Here is a 23,491-nt window from a genome sequence, read left to right on the forward strand (position 1 = left end):
CCCAGTGTAAGGCTGTGCTGTGCAGAAACTGCAAGGTGGAGGGACACGGAGGCCAAGTCCTGCCACCTCTGCGGGCAGGCGGACCACCTGTACAGGGCCTGACCGAAACGGGCGGGCTCCTACGCACAGGTGGCCGGGAGAGATGATAACATCGGAAAGGCCCGGGATGAGGAAGAGGCACAAAGATCTCTCTTTCTTTTTAAATCTATTTATTGAATTAGTACACAAAGAGTAAAACATATAGCAACCAATACATTGTTAGAATATAAATATAAAAGTAATATTAATACAAAAGAAAACAATACAAACAACGTATGTTAATTATAGAATAACAAGGTAATATAATTGCATACTAATTTTTCATATATACCAATAGAACAAAAAAAAACAGAAAGAAAACCTACCGTGCAACTAACCTAACAAAGCAAAGCAATAGGCTAACTGGGTATATACTGGACTTTAAACAATTAAACAATCGCGTCCTCAAACCCGGCAGATAAAATCCACGAAGGGAATGTATACATGGTCAGAGAGAAAAAAATAGTTACATTAAATGAAAATATGGAATAAATGATCTCCAGGTCTGTTCAAATTTAACTGAAGTATCATAAAGATTACTTCTGATTTTTTCCAAATTTAGACACAGTATCGTTTGAGAGAACCAAAAAAACGTAGTTGGGGCATTAATCTCCTTCCAATGTTGTAGAATACATCTTTTCACCATTAAAGTAAGAAATGCAGTCATTCTACGCGCTGAAGGAGGTAAATTATTAGAAGTTTTAGGTAATCCAAAGATAGCAGTAATAGGATGGGGAGAAATATCACTATTCAGAACCTTTGAGATAATATTAAAAATGTCTTTCCAAAATGTTTCCAAAGTAGGACAAGACCAAAACATGTGGGTCAAGGAGGCTATCTCCCCATGACATCTATCACAAAGAGGGTTAATATGAGGGTAATAACGAGCTAATTTATCTTTAGAGATATGTGCTCTATGGACAACTTTAAATTGAATTAAAGAGTGTTTGGAACAGATAGAGGAGGTGTTAACAAGTTGTAAAATATAGGTCCAGTCCTCAGCCGGGTTAGTAAGACCAAATTCCCTTTCCCAGTCAGTCCTAATCTTGTCGAATGGAGCTTTCCTAAATTTCATGATAGTATTATAAATAGTAGCCGTTACACCTTTCTGAAACGGGTTAAGGTTGATGATAGCCTCTAAAATATTTTGTGGGGGGTGGGGGTAAGGCCGGAAAGGAAGAGAGTATGGTATTTAGGAAATTTCTAACTTGCAAATATCTAAAAAAAAATATGTTCTTGGTAAATTGTATTTATTAGATAACTGTTCAAAAGATGTAAGGGAGCCATCTGAAAATAAGTCAGAAAACCGTGATATACCATTAGTCTTCCAAACTTGAAAGGCACGGTCCGTAGAGGAGGGGAGAAAAAATATATTGCCAATAATAGGAATCGCTAGCACAAATTGATTAAGATCAAAAAATTTTCGGAATTGAAACCAGATACGTAAGGTATGTTTAACTATCGGGTTGCAAACCTGCTTATACCGTTTCAAATCAGGGGGAAGAGAAGATCCTAATATAGAGCCAAGTGCATAGCCTTGAACAGAATGTAATTCCAATACTACCCATTTAGGAATGGATAATGTATCTTGGTCAAGTAACCAAAATTTCATGCGTCGAATATTAATTGCCCAGTAATAAAATCTAAGGTTAGGTAATGCCAAGCCTCCATCTCTCTTAGCTTTCTGTAGATGTATTCTACCCAACCTCGGGTTTTTATTTTGCCAAATAAATGAAGAGATTTTAGAGTCTACTTTATCAAAAAAGGATTTTGGAACAAAAATTGGTAATGCCTGAAATATATATAAAAATTTTGGCACAATAAACATCTTAACAGCATTAATACGACCAGTCAAAGTTAAATAAAGTGGAGACCATTTAAAGGAAAGTTGTGTGATATTGTCAATTGAGGGTAAATAATTAGCCTTAAATAAATCCTTATGTTTACAGGTAATTTTAATCCCAAGATATGAAAAATGATTATTAACCAATCTAAATGGCAGGTTCTGATATAAGGGAACTTGCTTATTAATAGGGAAAAATTCACTCTTAGTAAGATTTAATTTGTATCCTGAAAAAAGACTAAATTGGGCTAATAAATCTAGAGCTGCTGGGATAGATTTTTGAGGATTGGAAATATATCATCAGTGTAAAGTGATACTTTATGAGACTTTAACCCACGAGTTATATCAATAATGTTAGGAGATTCTCGAATAGCAATTGCTAGTGGTTCTTATGCTGTATCAGCTAACAAAGGGCTAAGAGGACACCCTTGTCTGGTACCTCGAAATAGAGGGAAAAAAGGTGAGTTTTGAGTATTAGTATGAACTGACGCCATAGCTGTGTACATACATCTATTGATGCTTCTGGACACATCTTCAGTGATGTTCCTGGAATCATCGGGTGTTTCGGGTCTTTCAACATCATACAACCTCCTCCAGGTGACCCAGCCGGGGCTGATCAGACCCCAGCTTGTGTCCAGATGGCTAGCTACTTATGACTCCATGGCTCCCCTCTTTTGAGCCACAGCCATCTTGAGGCCCTCTCTGCCGTATCCGTGGTACTGCGGATGGCTCTTCTCTTCCTCTCTCCCTCGATGCCCAAAATGCTGAAGGCTCTAACTAAAGAATGGGCTACGAATCCCCTACAACCAGCCTCCACTGGGAGACACCTCGCTCTCCATCCAGCCTGCTGACAGTTGCTGACCAGTCCTGTGTACTTGGAGAGCTTCCTTTCAAAGGCCTCTTCTAAGCTATCTTCCCATGGGACTGTCAGCTCCAACAGCACCACTTGCTTAGTCGACTCAGACACTAGGACAACGTCAGGTCGCAGGGTGGTGGCTGCGATATGGTTGGGGAACTTCAGCTGCCCTTCGAGGTCCACCAACAGCTGCCAGTCCCTTGCAGAGGTCAGAATGCCTGCAGATGGAGAATGGTATAACAATTTAATCCAGGTTATAAATTTCCGGCTGAAGTTAAACATTTCAAGCACCTTAAATAAGTAGGGCCTTTCAACCCTGTCAAAGGCTTTTTCAGCGTCTAGAGAAATGACACATTCAGGATCCGTTTGTGACGGGATATAGACAATGTACGAATATTATAAAAAGAATAGCGATTCTTAATAAAACCCGTTTGATCTTCCGAAATAATATAAAGAAGTGCTTTTTTCTAGTCTATTTGTTAATAATTTAGAAAAAATCTTGGAGTCAACATTTAACAAGGATATTGGTCTATAGGATGCGCATTGAGCGGGGTCTTTATCCTTCTTTAATATTAAAGAGATCAATGCTCTATAAAAGGATTCTGGTAGTTTACCAAGTTTTAATGAGGCCTCCAGAACCCTGGATAACCAGGGGACTAATGAGGGTGCAAAAGATTTTAAAAATTCTAGGGTAAACCCGTCAGGGACAGGAGCTATCCCCGAGTTCATAGAAAAAGTAGCATTCTTAATCTTATCAGTAGTGAAGAAAGTTTCTAACATAGAACATATATCCTGTGATATCTTAGGGAAGTCTAGGTTATCTAAAAAGTCACACATATGTTTAGAATCTCGTGCAGATTCTGATTGATATAAAGAGGAATAAAAATCAAAGAGGGATTGATTAATCTCAGCTTGATCAAACGTCAGTTGATCTTTTTGATTATAAATCTGATTAATTTGAAGTTTAATAGAGTTAGTCTTCAACTGATTAGCCAACAGTTTACCAACTTTGTCACTACGTATATAAAATTCACTTCTTGTCTTCATTAATTGGTTTGCAATAGAGGACGAAAGTAATAAACTGTGTTCCATTTGAAGTTCAGTTCTTTGTTCATACAGCTTCTCAGAAGGAGCTGTAGCATATTTCTTATCTATTTCCTTAATTTTGTCCACAAGAGCAAGCTCTTCCTTCTTCAACCTTTTCCTCAAAGCAGCAGAGTACGAAATAATCTGGCCACGAATATAACCTTCGAAGGAATCCCAAAAGGTGTTCACGGATATACCCTCTGTACCGTTAATTGTGAAAAAAAGATCAATTTGTTCATTCATGAAGTTAACAAAATCCAAGTCCTGAAGCAACAGCGAATTAAAAAGCCATTGTCTATTGTTATGAGCATTGGCCAATAATTTAATAGAAAGCTTAAGTGGAGCATGGTCCAAAATGGTTATAGAGTCATATTCATATTTAACTACTGAAGAAATAAGACGAGAGTCAATAAAAAAAAATCAATTCTTGAGTAAGAGTGAAGAATTGGCACAAAGATCAGCTGCTTCACCACCATTCAGGCTACATCCCAGCTGGAACATTACCTTCCTCTTCTCAGGACTGCAAACACATTCTGGCCAACCATTGCCTAATGGATCTCTGCTAAATGGGGCCCCTACTCAGGACTTTCTCCACCTGGAACGAGAGGGCAGGGCTGCATTCCACCATAGCAGAACATCCTGCGTATGCCCAGAACATTCAGATAGAGCATCAAAGTCAAAGTCGAGCTCACTGTCTCACACACACAAGTACATGTATGAACACAGGAGCAATGAAACGCTTGCTGCAGCATCACAGACACGGGGCATCAGATGAGCTGTATTCACAAGAAAAACATCAATCATACAGTTTTTTACAAGGAAGCACAACTAGAACAAAATAAAGCTCAGATTGAGAGCAAAGTGCTCATAGTGTTGCTAAACCAAAGTGATTAGGGTTTTAACTAGTTGGGTCGATAACTGAATATTTTAAGGAAAGTAGTTGTTCTTGAACCTGATGGTGGGGGATTTAGGACCTAAGAGGGAAGGTGACTAAGGTATATAAAACTGTGGGACACAGAGGTAGGGTGGTGTTGGTATTAGCATTAACTTCTGCAAAGGTAGATGTCAAGTCTTCACTTAGAACAGCAGTTCCCAACCTGGGGTCCACGGACCTCTCAATGGGAAGCCTCCATAGCATAAGAAAGGTTGGGAGCCCCTGACTTAGAACAGTCTACACAATGGCAATGTCTTCGGTTTCTCGTTGGACCAGTTCTTCCCCCTGTGGAGCTCTCAGTATTTGTTGTAAGCCACCCTCTCTTCGGTTCAGCCTGCTCTGTATGCTCCTCTACCTCCCTGGATTTTGATTTGGGAATTGCTTCTTTTATTGGTTCAGACTCGTTCTCGCTGCTCCTTCAATCACTCGCACACCTTCAAGTAACTCCTTGGCCTTTAGCATTATCATGGAAAAGGATAGAATCAGAGAGGACAGGAAAACTTTTAATTGGGGAAGGGCAAATTATGAGGCTATAACGCTAGAACTTGCGGGTGTGAATTGGGATGATGTTTTTGCAGGGAAATGTACTATGGACACGTGGTCGATGTTTAGAGATCTCTTGCAGGATGTTAGGGATAAATTTGTCCCGGTGAGGAAGACAAAGAATGGTAAGGTGAAGGAACCATGAGTGACAAGTGAGGTAGAAAATCTAGTCAGGTGGAAGAAGGCAGCATACATGAGGTTTAGGAAGCAAGGATCAGATGGGTCTATTGAGGAATATAAGGAAGTAAGAAAGGAGCTCAAGAAGGGGCTGAGGAGAGCAAGAAGGGGGCATGAGAAGGCCTTGGTGAGTAGGGTAAAGGAAAACCCCAAGGCATTCTTCAATTATGTGAAGAAAAAAAGGATGACAGGAGTGAAGGTAGGACCAATTAGAGATAAAGGTGAGAAGCTGTTCCTGGAGGCTGTGGAAGTGAGCGAGGTCCTCAATGAATACTTCTCTTCGGTATTCACCAATGAGAGGGAGCTTGATGACGGTGAGGACAATATGAGTGAGGTTGATGTTCGGGAGCATGTTGATATTAAGGGACAGGAGGTGTGGAGTTGTTAAAATACATTACGACGGATAAGTCCCCGGGGCCTGATGGAATATTCCCCAGGCTGCTCCACGAGGTGAGGGAAGAAATTGCTGAGCCTTTGGCTAGGATCTTTATGTCCTCGTTGTCCACAGGAATGGTACCGGAGAATTGGAGGGAGGCGAATGTTGTCCCCTTGTTCAAAAAAGGTAGTAGGGATAGTCCAGGTAATTATAGACCAGTGAGCCTTACGTCTGTGGTGGGAAAGCTGTTGGAAAAGCTTCTTAGAGATAGAATCTATGGGCATTTAGAGAATCATGGTCTGATCAGGGACAGTCAGCATGGCTTTGTGAAGGGCAGATCGTGTCTAACAAGCCTGATAGAGTTCTTTGAGGAGGTGACCAGGCATATAGATGAGGGTAGTGCAGCGGATGTGATCTATATCGATTTTAGTAAGGCATTTGACAAGGTTGTACACGGTAGGCTTATTCAGAAAGTCAGAAGGCATGGGATCCAGGGAAGTTTGGCCAGGTGGATTCAGAATTGGCTTGCCTGCAGAAGGCAGAGGGTCGTGGTGGAGGGAGTACATTCAGATTGGAAGACTGTGACTGGTGGTGTCCCACAAGGATCTGTTCTGGGACCTCGACTTTTCATGATTTTTATTAACGACCTGGATGTGGGGGTAGAAGGGTGGGTTGGCAAGTTTGCAGATGACACAAAGGTTGGTGGTGGTGTAGATAGTGTAGAAGATTATCGAAGATTGCAGAGAGACATTGATATGATGCAGAAGTGGGCTGAGAAGTGGCAGATGGAGTTCAACCCGGAGAAGTGTGAGGTGGTACACTTTGGAAGGATAAACTCCAAGGCAGAGTACAAAGTAAATGGCGGGATACTTGGTAGTGTGGAGGAGCAGAAGGATCTAGGGGTACATGCCCACAGATCCCAGAAAGTTGCCTCACAGGGGGAGGGGGAGATCCAAAATAATAGGTGGAGCCAGGAGGGGGAGGGATGGAGCTAAGAGCTGGACAGTTGGTTGGCAAAAGGGATATGAGAGGATCATGGGACAGGAGGCCCAGGGAGAAGGAAAGAGGGAGGGGGGAAAACCCAGAGGATGGGCAAGGGGTATAGTCAGAAGGACAAAGGGAGCAAAAGGAGAGAGAGAGAAAGAATGTGTGTATATAAATAAATAACGGATGGCGTACGGGGGGGAGGTGGGGCATCCGCAGAAGTTAGAGAAGTCAATGTTCATGCCATCAGGTTGGAGGCTACCCAGACGGAATATAAGGTGTTGTTCCTCCAACCTGAGTGTGGCTTCATATTTACAGTAGAGGAGGCTGTGGATAGATATATCAGAATGGGAATGGGATGTGGAATTAAAATGTGTGGCCATTGGGAGATCCTGCTTTCTCTGGCGGACAGATAATCAACATGGTGCCCCAGGAGTGGGTGGAACTGGTAATTTGGAAAAAGCATTAGAGCCAATGCCTGCCTTTATTGTTGATAATTTTATTGTTAATAAGTCTTAACTCTTGACCAAGGGTTGAGAGTAAATGAATGGTTTATTGTAAACATCTTTCATTTGTGTATGAACAGAGAGTCAACGCATAATTTTATTGTAAATAACTTTATTGAATAAGGACTCAGAGTCAACGAATGTGTTTTTCTTATATGTAAATAACTTTATTTTGTAATAATTCTGAATAAAGTATTTTTGGAAAAAAAAAGAACCTTTTGCCGAAGCGATCAGGAGGGATGAGGGCGTCAGAGGGGTGACGCTGCCAGGCAGTGGAGGGACCCAAGTGAAAACCTCCCTGTACATGGACGCCGTCACCGTCTTCTGCTCTGATCCGAGGTCAGTTCGCAGGTTGATTGGCATCTGCGAACAGTTCGAGCTAGCGTCGGGGTCCAGGGTCAACCGCACGAAGAGCGAAGCCATGCTCTTCGGCAACTGGCCCGACCGATCCAGCGTCTCCTTCACCGTCAGGTCTGACCACGTGAGGGTGTTGGGGATCTGGCTCGGAGGGGCCGAGGCGTGCAACAAGAACTGGCAGGAGCGGACTGCCAAGGTGAAACGGAAACTGGGACTCTGGAGAGGGTGCTCCCTGTCGATAACGGGCAAGAACCTGGTCATCAGGTGTGAGGTGCTCTCAGGGCTGCTGTACTTGGCGCAGGTGTGGCCCGTCCCCCGCTCCTACAGCTCGGAAATCACCCGAGCTGTCTTCAGATTCGTCTGGGGATCCAAGATGGAGCGGGTGAGACGGACTGTCATGCACAAGTCCCTGGACAACGGGGGCAAGAACGTCCCCAATGTCGCCCTCACCCTGATGGCCAGCTTCGTGTGTGGCTGCATCAGGTTGTGTGTAGAACTCAGATATGTGGGCACCAAGTACCACTATGTGCCCAGGTTCTACTTGTCGCCCTGGCTACGAAGGATGGGTCTGGCCCCACTCCCGCGCAACGCCCCAGTCAGCTGGTCGCTGCCGGCATACCTGTCCTACGTAGAAAAGTTTTTCCAGCAGAACGCCTTTGACCACAGGGCCATCAGGCAATGGTCGGCACGTAATGTCCTGCAGGCACTGCAGGAGAAGGACGTGATGGACACAGTGGGGTGGTTCCCTGAGCAGACCGTCCAGTTCATCTGGCAAAATGCCTCATCGCCAGATCTCACCAATAGGCACCAAGACCTCGCCTGGCTGGCGGTGAGAGGGGCCCTCCCAGTCAGATCCCTCCTGTACGCCCGGAACGTCGTCTCCGCACCCAACTGCCCCCGGGAGGACTGCATTGAGGAGGAGTCTGTGACCCACCTCTTTGCACACTGCCAGTTCGCAGAGAGGGTGTGGAGGAGAATGGACGGGCTAGTGTCACGTTTCATGCCCAGCAGCTGCGTAACAGAGGACTCTCTGATCTACGGGCTGTTCCCGGGGACGCACACGGAGCTCAACAATGATGTGGTGAGGTGAACAACTGGAGTGCCACGTGAGTGGCCATAAGTATGGATATGTACAGACTATAATGGAAACGTATGTAAAGGATGAAAAGTTATTGAATGGTTTATTGTATATAATTTTATTTTTGAATAAAGTACATTTTGAAATATAAAAAAAACTGGCCCGACCGATCCAGTGTCGCCTTCAGTATCAGGTCTGACCACATGAGGGTGTTGGGGATCTGGTTCGGGGGGCGGGGGGGGGGGCGCCGAGGCGTGCAACGAGAACCGGCAGGAGCGGACTGCCAGGGTGAAACAGAAACTGGGACTGTGGGGAGGGCGCTCCTTATCCATAACGGGCAAGAACCTGGTCATTAGGGCTGCTGTACTTGGCGCAGGTGGCTCCCTCAGCAGACTGTCCAGTATGTCTGGCAAATTGCCTCATCGCCACACCTCACCAACAGGCACCATGACCTCGCCTGGCTGGCGGTGAGAGGGGCCCTCCCAGTCAGATCGCTCCTGTACGCCCGGAACGGCGCCTCCACACCCCGTTGCCCACGGGAGGACTGTGATGGGCTGCAGTCGGTGGCTCACCTTGTGGGTTCGCGAAGAAGGTGTGCAGGAGAATGGAAGGGAGGGGCGGTGTTAACATTCATGCCCAGCAGCTGCGTTACCGAGGACACCGTCATCTACGGGCTGTTCCCGGGGACACATCCGGTGCTGCTGGCAGATCATCAATTCGGTGAAAGACGCTCTTTGGTCGGCCCGAAACTTGCTGGTCTGCCAGCACATGGAGATGTCCGTGACTGAATGCTGCCGACTGGCACACTCTCGCCTGCAGGATTCCGAGCTGAGGGATGCGCTCAAGCTTGGTGCGGCCACCGCGAAGGCCCGGTGGGGAAGGAGAACAGTTTAAGGTTCGTCACCCGCGGGAGTGGGAATGGGGGGGGGAGTATACCCCTCATTAGCGGTGTGGACAGATGAATCAACATGGTGCCCCAGGAGAGGCTGGAATTGTAACTTTGGGAAAGGAATTAGACCCAACGCCTGTTTTTATTGTTAATAATTTTATTGTAAATAATCATAATTCTTGACTAAGGTTTGAGAGTAAACGAACGATTTATAGTAAACATCTTTCATTTGAATATGGACTGAGAGTCAACGCATAATTTTATTGTAAATAACTATTTATTGAATAAGGACTCAGAGTCAACGAACGTTTTTTTAAGTAAACAACTTTATTTTGTAATATTTCTGAATGAAGTATTTTTGGAGAAAAAGCGCCATGGAAGCGGAAACGCTCGCATGTTCGGACAGGCGCTCCGCTGGTGGACTGCCGGCAGATGGTGATTCATTGTCTCCTACCGCTTCATTTCCTGAGGCTTGGCTCCCTCCGTTCTTCGTGATCACTGTCCGGGTTCTCTTCTTCGGCCCGGCCATCGCGTGTCAGAACGGACACCCAGGCCAGGCGAGAAACAAATCAAACCTGCCAGTGGCGGGACCGTGATCGGGAGCTCTGATCAAGGCATAAGAGGGCTGACGGATCCACTGTCCCCGTCACCGTGAGGGGTTGAAGGTGTTGGGGATCTGGTTCAGAGGGGCCGAGGCGTGCGGGAACAACTGGCTAGAGCTGACTGCACTGCCAAGGTGAAACGGAAACTGCGACTGTGGGGAGGGCTCACGGCTCGCCCCGCTGCTGCTGACGTCCCAGCCGGAGACATCAACTGCGCCATTGATGCGGCTGGACGGTACCCCCAGACTCCTGATGGGAACGGTGAAGACAGCCCAGCTGCGAGACGCCTTTGGCACCCCCACAGGTGGAACACAGCCACAAAGCCACCCGGACACGATCGGACGGCTCAGCCCACTCCCGGATCGATTTCCCCTTCCTCTCAGAGTCCCTCATGGTCAGGTCCACCGACGTCAAGCCGCTGTTCCTCTCTGACCACAGTCTTCTGCGAGCCACCTGTCACTTAGGAAGGCAGGAAGCTGAACGGTAAGCTGCCGTCCAGAGAGAATATTAGGGAACTCGACAAGGAGTACACAGGTTGGAGAACCTTGAAAGCCTTCTTTGATTCCTCGGTTCTCTGGTGGGAAGCCACCAAGGAGAACATGAAGAGATTCTTCATTCGCAAGGATTTCCAGAAAGCGAGGCGGGAGCAAAGGGAACTCCGTTGCAGCAGCTTCTCCTTCTGCAGTCCAAGGGGGTGTGGTGGATGTCAGGGAAGATTTGCGAGAGGTGAAGGGCCGATAAGCCCGATACTTCGCCGCCGAATCCTCCAAGATCATCTTCCGATCAAGGGTCCAAACCGTGGAGCAGGATGAGACGTGCTGACGCTTCTTCTTCCAGAAGGTGCACAGGGGGAGCTCTGTGATCCAGAGCCTTAAGGAAGAGGACGGCCCAGTCGCGTCCTCGCAGACGGACATATTGAGGATCTGCACGTCCTTCTGTGCCGGTTTGTACGACGAAAAGGCCACGGCTTCCTGCAACTTCCAGTCGTCTATCACGCAGGTCTTAGACGACGGCAAGCGGGTGAGTCTGGATCAGCCTCTGACCCTGGACGAGCTGACTGGCTCCATACGTTCTTTTGGGTCGAATAGGGCTCCCGGAGGCGACGGCCACTAATAGGTAGGGCTAACTTAAGCAACCCCTAGTGGTCGACACTGCCGAGTATACTTAGCAACGCCTGCGTGGTCCCTGAAGCAGGCGATCGACCGTGGACTGGCTAGGGTGGAGGTCCTTCGCGCCGGTGCCTGAACCTTTGACATAGGGGAGTTGTATGGAGGGGGAGCCGGTAGTCCCAATGCGGCCGTCATCATTAAATCGTCTGTTTCACTATTGGGTGCCGATGGGGCACTGGCCGGTACGAGGGGTCGGGGATTAAGTCCCCGGGGCAGCTTTCGTTTCAGCCCCAGTGTTCTCTGTTTCAGGCTGCTTACTCTCCTGTTTCTTTGGATGTTGGCGTCTTTTAGCCACCTCCTTCCATCGTTTAAAACACTTTAACATGTAATCAACATCTCAATTGGGGTCGCCGTCCCCATTTCGGGTGGCGTCCTCCCAGTGTTGGATTAGACTCAAATGAAAACTTCCCCCATATGGCCGATCCCCATGTGATCGCTCATACAAATCACTACTGAACGTTACCGCATAACCATCATCCCCGGTCTCTCTAATTACCGTATCGGCCGGGGTCCAGGCGGAACCAGGAGGTCTCCTAACTGCTGGCGGTGCCCTCTTACCTGTTTAGTAGTTTTGGCGGTCTTTTTTCCTACCTGCAGTTGAGTATTGAAAGCCCTCGTTTTACCTCCGGACCTCCTCAGTTTACTGGCAGGATCCGCGCTGCGGGGTGATCGGCTGCCGGCAGTTCCCATTTTTCCTGTTTAGGATTTTAATTTCAGTTAAAACAGCACAAAGTCTCGTTATACGCACTATGTATACGATGAGCGCTCACTGAATCTCCATCTACGAACCTGGAAATCTCCCCACCCCCTTCAACTCGGGCAGGCCCTTATTTTAATGCGGACGCCACTCCCCCACCCCACCCCTTCAGCTAAATCAGTCCCTTATTTTTATTCGTTTTAAGAGTTTATGATCATGATACCGTGGAGAGTCTCCACCGCCACCAGAACTCTGATTTTTAGGTTATACATAGATCATATTTATACTGCAAGACAAACAACTTCACATAACTTTGTTAAGCATCCCACGGTCAGTACATGATCAATCGTTTAAAAGACACGTCAATTATCTCTCAGTGTGAGTCTAACAGTCCTCTTTGTTCCCTGTTATCAGGGCTCATGATTTACTTCTGAGAGCGAATCTCTGTTTTCCTGTCATAAGGACTCATAACTCACCCCCGGACGCAACCTCCCTCCTGGTTCCAGGGGTTTAATATGCTGTTCATTTTAATTCCTGGCGCTGCGCTAATCATCCCAGGTTGTTCTCGACTTGCATCAGCACCCTTAAGTCCAGCTGCTCCAGAATGGTCAAGTATCCCAGCATACACCAGCTTTAACCATTTCCACCACATAAAATAACCCTTTCATTTTCGGAATCATTCTTGTGAACCTCTTCCAATCCCTCTCCAATGTCAACGCATCCTTTCTTAGATAAGGGACTCAAACCTGTTCGCAATACTCCAAGTGAGGCCTCACCAGCACCTAATAAAGCCTTAACATTTCATCCGTGTTTTTATATTCTAGTGCTGTCGAAATGAATGACAAGATTGCAGTTCCCTTCCTCACCAATCAAATCAACCTGCAAGTTAACCTTAGAGAATCCTGTAGAAGGACTGGCAAGTGCCTTTAGAACATAGAATAGTACAGCACAGTACAGGCCCTTCTGCCCACAATGTTGTGCCGACCCTCAAACCCCGCCTCCCATATAACCCCCCCCCACCTTAAGGACTGCCAAGTGCATTTGCACCTGAGATTTGGAACTTTCTGTCCTTTTAGAAAATAGTTTATGCTTTTGTTCTTTCTACAAAAGTGAATGACCAAACACTTCTCTACACGATATTCCATCTGCCACTTCTTTGCCCATACTCCAAATCTGTCTCAGTTCTTCTGTCGACTCCCTGCTTCCTCAACACTACCTGCCTCTCCACCTGTCTTTGTATCACTCACAAACTTGTCCACAAAGCCATCAATTCCATCACCCAAATCATTGACATAAAACTAAAAAGAAGTGGTTCCAAAACCAACCCCTGCAGAACACCAGGAGTCACCAGCAAAGTAAGGAGGTGTGGGATCCAAGGGGGCATTGTTTTGTGGATCCAGAACTGGCTTGGCCACAGAAGGCAAAGAGTGGTTGTAGACAGGTCATATTCTGCATGGAGGTCGGTGACCAGTGGTGTCGCCTCAGGAATCTGTTCTGGGACCCCGACTCTTTGTGATTTTTATAAATGACCTGGATGAGGAAGTGGAGGGATGGGTTAGTAAATCTACTGATGACACAAAGGTTAGGGGTGTTGTGGATAGTGTGGAGGGCTGTCAGAGGTTACACCGGAACGTTGATAGGATACAAAACTGGGCTGAGAAGTGGCAGATGGAATTCAACCCAGATAAGTGTGAGGTGGTTCATTTTGTTAGGCCAAATATGATGGTAGAATATAGCATTAATGGTAAGACACTTGGCAGTGTGGAGGATCAGAAGGATCTTGGGGTCCGAGTCCATAGGACACTCAAAGGTGCTACACAGGTTGACTGAACTCCCTGCCACCATTCAGGTCTCATCACATACGCAGCCCCAGTAGCGTTATACGGTTTACTTTTTCACTTGTGTCGTAAATGCACCTTGCTATTAGTTAATTTATTTCTGGTAATGTTACCTTATGTGTTGTGTGTGAGTTATATACACCGCATTGTGCACTTTGGCCCAGAGGAATGCCGTTCCGTTTGGTAGTATGCATATCCACGTTTGAATGGCAAAAAAATCTGGAGCTTGTCACAGGTAACCAGGGTGGTGAAGGCATTCAGCACGCCAGCTTTCATCGGAATCAGGTTTAATACCACCGGCACGAGTCGTGAAAGCTGTTAACTTTGCAGCGGCGGTACAATGGTAGTGTAGAAACAGAATGGTGAATTACAATAAATGGTTAAATTAAATAAGTAGTACAAAAACAAATTTAAAAATCAGGGCACTGAACAGAGGAACTGGGACAGTTGTAGTTGTTGGTCAGGCTGCACTTGGAAAATTTGGTACAGTTTTGGTCACCGTGTCTGGGAGAGATGTGATTAAACTAGAAAGAGTACAGAAAACATTGAGGAGACTGTTGCCAGGACGAGAGGGCCTGACGGATCGGTCGTTATTCCTCGGAACGTAGAATGAGGGACGACCTTATAGAAAAGCTTGAAGTTCTAAGGGGGCGCGGATAAGGTGGCCAGTAACAGGCAGGGAGTCCAAAGCTAGCGGGCAGAGACTTAGGTGGAGAGAGTCCAGAGGAGGTGCGCGAGGATGATTCCGGGAATGAAGGAGTTAACATACGAGGGGCATTTGGCAGCTTTGGGCCCATACTCACTGGAGTTTAGAAGAATGCGGGGTGGGTGGAGGGGGGGGGGATATCATTGACACGTACCAGATGATGAAAGGACTGGACAGAGTGGCTATGGAGAGTCTGTTTCCTATGGTAGAGGTATCCAGAACCCGAGGGAACAGCCTCAAAATTGAGGGTCTGTCTTTCAGAACAGAGGTAAGGGGCACTTTTTTTAGCCAGAGAGGAGCGAATCTGTGGGATGCTCTGCCACAGACTGTGGTGGAGGCCAAGTCCAGGCGTGTATTTAAAGTGGAAGTCGATCCATTTCCCGAACGATCAGGGCATCAAATGGCCTAATTCTGCTCCTATGTCTTATGGTCTTTATGGACAGGAGAATGATTTAAAAAGGACCCGATGGAACTTGGACAAGCAGAGGGTGATCAGTCTGCCAGAAGAAGTGGTTGAGGCAGGTACAAAGATATAATTAAACAGCACTTGGACAGATTTGTAGAGGGCAGGGCTTTGAGGATACGGGCTGAAATTGGGACGATCTGGGTCAGCATGGAATTGGTGGGCTGAAGGGCCTTTCTCTGTTATATTGCTCAATGAACCGATCTCCCTCACGCCACCTCTCGGCAATCCCCTTCCTCCAGCGCCCTGTCACAGCAGTTTTCCCACTGACATTAACCTCATTCCCTCTCATCGTCCCTCAGCAATCCACCTGTCCTAGTGCCCTAGGTCCCCCATTGATAATAACCGCTCTCCCAGCTCCCTAACACCATCACTCAGTGACCCCTCTCCCCCAGCGCCCTGTGTCACTGATAATAACCCAGCTCCCTCACACCGTCCCTCTGTGACCCCTCTCCCCCAGCGCCCTGTGTCACTGACCGTATCCCCACTGATGATAACCCAGCTCCCTCGCACCACCCCTCAGTGACCCCTCTCCCCCAGCGCCCTGTGTCACTGACAATAACCCACCTCCCTCACACGGTCCCTGAGAGACCCCTCTCCCCCAGCGCCCTGTATCACTGATTGTATCCCCACCAACGATAACCCCATGATGCAATGAATGAGGCGAACCCAAACGCAGGACACAGGCACGGAGATTGAGTTAGGATGCTGACGCGGGCGTGAGCGTTGAACAGCAAACAGGAGGGATCTTGACACGGAGAGACGGAGTTTCACAGGTAAACCTCGGAACTGGAGCAAAACTGAGAACACGCGGAGAGCCCACAGTAAGCGGCTGGGAAACGTTAATTACCACACAGGCAAAACCAACGATCTGGCAACTAGTGGTTGTAATGCCGGGGTTCTTATGCTGCAGGTCCTGATGGCAACCGGGTGTGCCGTCATCAAAGAGAATTAGGAGCAAATGGGAAATTAACGGTCGGAACCACGGCAGAATCAAAGGAAATTAGAGAAAATAGGGAATTAACGATCGGGACCGTAACACCCAGCTCCCTCACACCGTCCCTCGGTGAACCCTCTCCCCCAGCGCCCTGTGTCACTGACTGTATCCCCACTGACGATAACCCAGCTCCCTCACACCGTCCCTCAGTGACCCCTCTGCCCCAGCACACTGTGTCACTGACTGTATCCCCACTGACAATAACCCAGCTCCCACACACCGTCCCTCAGTGACCCCTCTCCCCCAGCACCCTGTGTCACTGACTGTATCCCCACTGACGATAACCCAGCTCCCTCACACAGTCCCTCAGTGACCCCTCTCCCCCAGCACCCTGTGTCACTGACTGTATCATCACTGACGATAATCCAGCTCCCTCACACCATCCCTCAGTGACCCCTCTCCCCCAGCACCCTGTGTCACTGACTGTATCCTCACTGACGATAACCCAGCTCCCTCACACAGTCCCTCAGTGACCCCTCTCCCCCAGCGCCCTGTGTCACTGACTGTATCCTCACTGACGATAACCCAGCTCCCTCACACCATTCCTCTGTGACCCCTCTCCCCCAGCACCGTGTGTCACTGACTGTATCCCCACTGACGATAACCCAGCTCCTTCACACTGTCCCTCCGTGACCCCTCTCCCCCAGCACCCTGTGTCACTGACTGTATCCCCACTGACGATAACCCAGCTCCCTCACACCGTCCCCCGGTGACCCCTCTCCCCCAGCACCCTGTGTCACTGACTGTATCCCCACTGACATTAACCCAGCTCCCTCACACCGTCCCTCTGTGACCCCTCTGCCCCAGCGCCCCGTGTCACTGACTGTATCCCCACTGACGATAACCCAGCTCCCTCACACTGTCCCTCAGTGACCCCTCTCCCCCAGCGCCCTGTGTCACTGACTGTATCGCCATTGACGATAACCCCGCTCCCACACCCCTTCCTCCACCTCCACCTCCTGATACCCCAGAGCAGGTGAACCACGTGCTTGCCACTGGCAGACCTTCTCACAAGGTTAAACCGCAGCCTTACCCGCGTCCCAGCAACTTCCATTGCAGATGGGCCTTGTTTTCTCGCCCGTTCCGTCAGCACAGCTGTGGAAGTCGATAAATATAACAGCATCGCTAATCCGGAGGCTGCCCCCGCGGGAACCACGTCCCAGTCACTGGACGTCTGACGTGTCCTGGGATCTGACGCACGGAGAGCGGCTGCGAGACACCCCCTCCTTCCTCTGAGCGGAGCCGCACACCGACCACAGTGTCAGCCGGATCCAAGTGCCCAGGGATGTAGTGTCGGCAATGCAGCGTGGATTACACACAGCAGCTCAATGCAGTCTGCCGCCGGTTCCAGGCACACCTGGGGGCAGGGTCAGACGCAGAGAATCTCTCCCCACTGTCCCGTCACACACTCCCAGGGGCAGGGTCAGACACAGAGAATCTCTCCCCACTGTCCCGTCACACATTCCCAGGGACAGGGTGAGGCTCCCTCCACACCGTCCGTCACACACTCCCAGGGACAGGGTCAGACACAGAGAATCTCTCCCCGCCATCCCGTCACACACTCCCAGGGACAGGGTGAGGCTCCCTCCACACCGTCCGTCACACACTCCCAGGGACAGGGTGAGGCTCCCTCCACACCGTCCGTCACACACTCCCAGGGACAGGGTCAGACACAGAGAATCTCTCCCCACTGTCCCGTCACACACTCCCAGGGACAGGGTCAGACACAGAGAATCTCTCCTCACTGTCCCGTCACACACACCCAGGGACAGGGTGAGGCTCCCTCCACACCGTCCGTCACACACTCCCAGGGACAGGGTCAGACACAGAGAATCTCTCCCCGCCGTCCTGTCACACACACCCAGGGACAGGGTCAGACACAGAGAATCTCTCCCCACTGTCCCGTCACACACTCCCAGGGACAGGGTGAGGCTCCCTCCACACTGTCCGTCACACACTCCCAGGGACAGGGTCAGACACAGGGTGAGACTCCCCCCATACCATCCCGTCACACACCCCCAGGGATAGGGTGAGACTCCCTCCACACTGTCCCGTCACACACTCCCAGGGACAGGGTCAGACGTAGGGTGAGGCTCCCTCCACACTGTCCCGTCACACACTCCCAGGGACAGGGTCAGACACAGGGTGAGGATCCCTCCACACTGTCCCGTCACACACTCCCAGGGACAGGGTCAGACACAGGGTGAGGCTCCCTCCACACCGTCCCGTCACACACTCCCAGGGACAGGGTTAGACACAGGGTGAGGCTCCCTCCACACCGTCCCGTCACACGGTCCCACGGGGGTCGGGGGGTTACTGAACGGGATTATCCGAAGAGGGCGGGCGGCCGGTGTCTGTACTATGACCACAGTGGTCTGATGTGCCTGTACTCGATACAGCTCAACCGCCTTCTCGACTCAGCCAGTGGTGTCAGACAGCCGAACTTGTGGTGGTGTTCCTGTGGTTAGAGGCACTGCCTGACAGCTCTAGAAATGTGACTTTGATCCCCACCTCTGCCACTGTGAGTGAGAGAAAGAGAGTGACCGACAGACAGATTTGAGAGCCGGCGGTTTAATGCTGTGAGTTGTCCCCACCCTGCTGTGTGGGTGAGTGATAGAATCTGGGGGGAGTGGGTACAACGGAAGAGGTTACAAGGGAAATGGGTTTGCTTTGTGAGACAGCACAGACTGGATGGATCCAGCCACTCATTTCTGTGTGGTACGTGGTCACAGTGAGGGGCACTCGGATTTATTTGGGACAGAGGGTCACATGTGGCATTGCCTGCCACAGTTGTTAACACAAAGTGTCTGAGGTGCAGGGGGACCGAGGGTTGCCATCCACGTCACCGGAACACCTCACAGGCAAAGCCCTCCCCACCATTGAGCACATCGACAAGGAGCGCTGGCACAAGGAAGCAGCATCATTCAGCAAGTACCCCCATCATCCAGGTTGTGGTCTCTTCCCACTACTTCCATCAGGCGGGAAGTACGTGAGCCACAGGTCCCACACCACCAGGATCAGCAACAGTTATCACCCCTCAACCATCAGTCTCCTGAACCAGTGTGGACAACTTCACTCACCCCAACATGAACCGAGTCCATAACCTGTCGTCTCACTTTCAAGAATTCTACAACACATGTTCTCAAATGTATTTATTTTTCGCAGCACAATTTGTCTTTTTTTACGTGTTGGCTCTTTGTCGTCTTTGTTTATGTATAATTTTTCATAAATTCTAGTGAATTTGTTAACTATCCTGCAAATGCTGCAGGAAGCAAATCTCCAGGTAGAATACGGAGAGCAGTAAAATTACTTTGACTTTGAGCAAGCTACAGTTCAGAGAAGGCGGCCACTGTGGTGACAGCTCACAGTGGCAGGGACACAGGCAGAGACAACAGCGTGTCGGATACACAGATTCATCAAGAATTCCCTCACAGTCCGAGTGTCTCAGGTAGAACAGAGGTTTTCAGAAGCCGGTTTCCTGCTTTCACACACTCCACGAGATCCGCACCTGGGGGAGGGGGTGGTGGGAGAGGGGGCAAGTGTTAAAATAACTGTTAGTCCAGGGCAGGGAAATCAGTGTGATGGGATAGAACAAGGAAAAGGACGGGACTGAGGGACACTGGCCAGTGTACAGATATCCCCCCGGGGGAGAGGGACTGAGGGACACCGGTCAGTGTACAGATATCACCCTGAGGGAGAGGGACTGAGGGACACAGGTCAGTGTACAGATATCCCCCTGAGGGAGAGGGACTGAGGGACACCGGTCAGTGTACAGATATCCCCCTGAGGGAGAGGGTCTGAGGGACACCTGTCACTGCACAGATATCCCCCTGAGGGAGAGGGACTGAGGGACACTGGTCAGTGTACAGATATCCCCCCTGAGGGAGAGGGTCTGAGGGGCACCGGTCAGTGTACAGATATCCCCCTGAGGGAGAGGGACTGAGGGACACCGGTCAGTGTACAAATATCCCCCCGGGGGAGAGGGACTGAGGGACACTGGTCAGTGTACAGATATCCCCCCGATGGAGGGGGTCTGAGGGACACCGGTCAGTGTACAGATATCCCCCTGAGGGAGAGGGACTGAGGGACACTGGTCAGTGGACAGATATCCCCCTGAGGGAGAGGGACTGAAGGACACCGGTCAGTGTACAGATATCCTCCTGAGCCGATATCACCAATCTGCGCCAAAAAAAATGTCTACTCTGGGTGAAGAAAGTATCGTCTATCTGACCTGTTCCACTCGTAGCTTTATAAACTTTATCAAGTGTCCCCGCAGCCTTCAGGGGAAACAACCCAAGCCTGTCCAACCTCTCCTTGTAGCACATCCCCTCTCAACTGGGCAGCATCCTGGTGAATCTCTTCTGCACCCTCTCCGAAGCCTGTCGATCCTTTCTGTCATCTGTGTGACCAGATCTGCACACAATATCCCAAGTGTGGCCTCACCAAATCTTCATATAGGAGCAACACGACATCCTGACTCTTCCACTCTACCCCCTGAGCGATGAAAGCAAGCATTCCTTCCTACGCTATCTATCTGCCTGGTCACTGTCAGTGAGCTGTGAACTTGGAGCCCAGTATCCCTCCCTACGTCGATGCTGTTGTTTCGGCCCTGCGACTAACAGTGCACTCGCCCCCTATGTTTGACCTCTCTGACACTCGAATTAAACTGCATCTGCCATTTCTCTGTCCCGACCTGTAAATGATCTACAAAGCTGGGCACAACATGGTGTGCTGAAGGGACGGTGCTGTGCTCTCGTGTTCCCTGTTATTAATGAACCCACATCCACCACTTCCACTGGCATCTCGTTCCACCCTTTGAGTGAAGACCCCTTCAGATTCACCTTTCACCCGAAACCTATCACCTCGAGTTCCACTCTCACCCAGTCAGAGGTGAAAAGGCCTGCATGCATTCACTCTATCTGAACCCCTCCATCTTGATCACAAAAATGCCCCAGCACGTGAACATGGGTCTCACAGCTCTCACAATCCTCCATGTCCGTCTCCGGGATCCACTCACTCCCCTCGAGTTCCTTTCCTCTCTCCCACCACCTAACCAGGGAGAGGTTCTCCATCGAGAATGACAGCACCATCACCCCCTCCCACCCTGGTTCCATCCCTCAACCTACCCTATCCTGCCTCACCCCTGCCCCTCTCCTTTCACTACCAGCCTCTACCCTTCTCCGCTCTCATCCCCGACACAGAGTCTCCACCCGAAACCGCCCACCCTTCTCCCTGCACAGATCCGCCCGAACCCCTGAGCTGTTTAACTTGGCGCTCCGGCCATCACCCTCTGCCCTAACCTGCTTGGGCCTTGACCCAGGACAGGGCCTTCTTCACCAGCAGATCCCACTCGTCCTTGGAGTTGGCAGCAAAGGCGTTCAGCCAGATCACGGCCAAGATGGTGGTCCACAGAGTGAGGTCCATATCCTGAAAGTGGGAGAACAGGGGACAGGCACTGAGCAGGAGCCGGTCACAGACCCGTCAGACCATAAGACACAGGAACAGAATGAGCCCATCCAGGCCATTGAGACTGCTCGGACACTCAATCATGACTGATTTATTTCCCCCCTCAAACCCAATCTCTTGACTTCCCCATGTAACCTTTATACCCTGACTAATCAAAAACCTGTCAATGTCTGTTTTAAATATAGTCAAAGACTTGGGCTCAATGGCCAACTGTGGCAGTCAATGAATAACTCAACACTCCCAGGGACGGGGTCAGACACAGGGTGAGGCTCCCTCCACGCCGTCCCGTCACACACTCCCGGGGACGGGGTCAGACACAGGGTGAGGCTCCCCCCACGCCGTCCCGTCACACACTCCCGGGGATGGGGTCAGACACAGGGTGAGGCTCCCCCCACGCCGTCCCGTCACACACTCCCAGGGACAGAGTCAGACACAGGGTGAGGCTCCCTCCAGACCATCCGTCACACAATCCCAGGGACAGGGTTCTACCAACAAACCCCACTCACTGACCCCACGCCCTACTCAGAGTCGAGCACAGCACAGAATCAGGCTATTTGGCCCAAATGACTACTGCATTGTGCTGGTTTCAGTTGTGTGTCCTCGGCCCATAATCTCCCTGCCCCACCTCTGGGTCGGCTGTTGGCCTTGTCCAGCTGCTGATGGGGATCAGCTGGCTGGGAAACGTCCTGAGTATGTGGCCAGGAGGGGAAGAAGGAGAGAACCCCTCCCCCCTTCACCGCCATTCTGCGGACCAGGTCCTTGCTGCTCTGAACAAACAATACAGCAGGAAGATTGGTCTGTCCCTCTGGCCCCCACCCCATTTTGCTGCCCACCCTCCCTTTGAGCTTTCACCCTCCCTCACTTGTACAGGCTCTCTCTCCCTCGATCACACAGTCCCAGACTCGGCTCCCTCTACCTTACCAGGGAGAGGTTCCGAGAGGAGAAATCGCCCCCTACCCCATCTCGATTTTAAATGGGCCTCCCCCTTATGGTGAACCCGGGCTGTAAATCCATCAGCCACCCCCACACCCCCCGCAATGGGACCCCACCCCCAGGTCGGGACAGGTTGCAATCCCGTCCCCTCTTCCTCTCCCACACAGACAATCCCAGTAGTCTGACCTCTCCTCCTAGGATAACCCAGCAGATCCAGGGACCAGTCCACTGAACCTTCCCTGGACTGTTGCTGACACAATGAGGAGACTATCGCTGTCTGCCCCGCTCCCATTGTGGTCTCCCCAGCGCGCTGAGCAATCAGGGTACCACCCCCCAACACTGGAGCTCACCTTCAGGGGCAGGCCTCCTCTGACCTGGCCGGGCTTCAGGCCCAGCAGTGACTCCAGGCTGGGGTCCGGGGCCCACGACCCGTCAGCGTTCTGCAGCGCGATCAGCTTCAGCACCGGAGAGTCCTCTGGGGCAGGGGGAGTCACAGTGTTGCTGACACGGTCGCACAGACTTTCAAATGCTTCAGCAAAGGAGAGAGGTCAGTGAAAGGGTGTCTCTGCTCAGCTCACTGGCCCGGGTTGAACTCATTATGATCTTGCACCCGCTCTGCAATTCTCTGTAGCTATTTCACTTGATACTCTATTCTGTTACAGTCTTACGCAGTTCCAGCTCATTGTTGTCAGCACCATGATCCAGTGCCGTCTGCATGAGAGTGTGAGACAACAGTGGTGCTTGTGAGTGTGTCTGAGAGTGTGTCTGTGTCTCTGTGTATTTGCGTCTCTGTGTTTGAGTGAGTGTTTGTGTCAGAGTATGTGTGTGTGTTTCTGTGTGTCTCTGTGTTTGAGTGTGTGTCTGTGTCTGAGCATTTGTGAGTGTGTGTGTATACATGTGTGTCTGAATATAT

The 23,491-nt window shown here is 49.9% G+C and overlaps 1 protein-coding gene and 1 long non-coding RNA gene across 2 annotated transcripts in view; both read right to left on the reverse strand.

Moving 5' to 3' along the window:
* Positions 1-338: 338 nt before the first annotated feature.
* LOC140204507 (uncharacterized) lies at positions 339-17,266 on the reverse strand. The gene is made up of 3 exons (XR_011887656.1): positions 17,213-17,266; positions 12,070-12,173; positions 339-2,995 (listed from the first exon to the last, which is right to left on the reverse strand). It is a non-coding gene; the product is annotated as an uncharacterized lncRNA (long non-coding RNA).
* Positions 17,267-19,316: 2,050 nt separating this feature from the next.
* LOC140203989 (von Willebrand factor A domain-containing protein 5A-like) overlaps positions 19,317-23,491 on the reverse strand; it is a 30,553-nt gene continuing 26,378 nt past the window's right edge. The window contains exons 16-18 of the mRNA XM_072270207.1: positions 22,929-23,107; positions 21,480-21,606; positions 19,317-19,687 (exon numbers count right to left, since the gene is read on the reverse strand). Coding sequence (XP_072126308.1) covers positions 19,608-19,687; positions 21,480-21,606; positions 22,929-23,107 — 386 coding nt within the window. The 3' untranslated portion in view covers positions 19,317-19,607. The remainder of the gene's footprint in view (positions 19,688-21,479; positions 21,607-22,928; positions 23,108-23,491) is intronic.

This window comes from Mobula birostris, chromosome 10, assembly GCF_030028105.1.
Source record: "Mobula birostris isolate sMobBir1 chromosome 10, sMobBir1.hap1, whole genome shotgun sequence".
NCBI classification, from domain to species: domain Eukaryota; kingdom Metazoa; phylum Chordata; class Chondrichthyes; order Myliobatiformes; family Myliobatidae; genus Mobula; species Mobula birostris.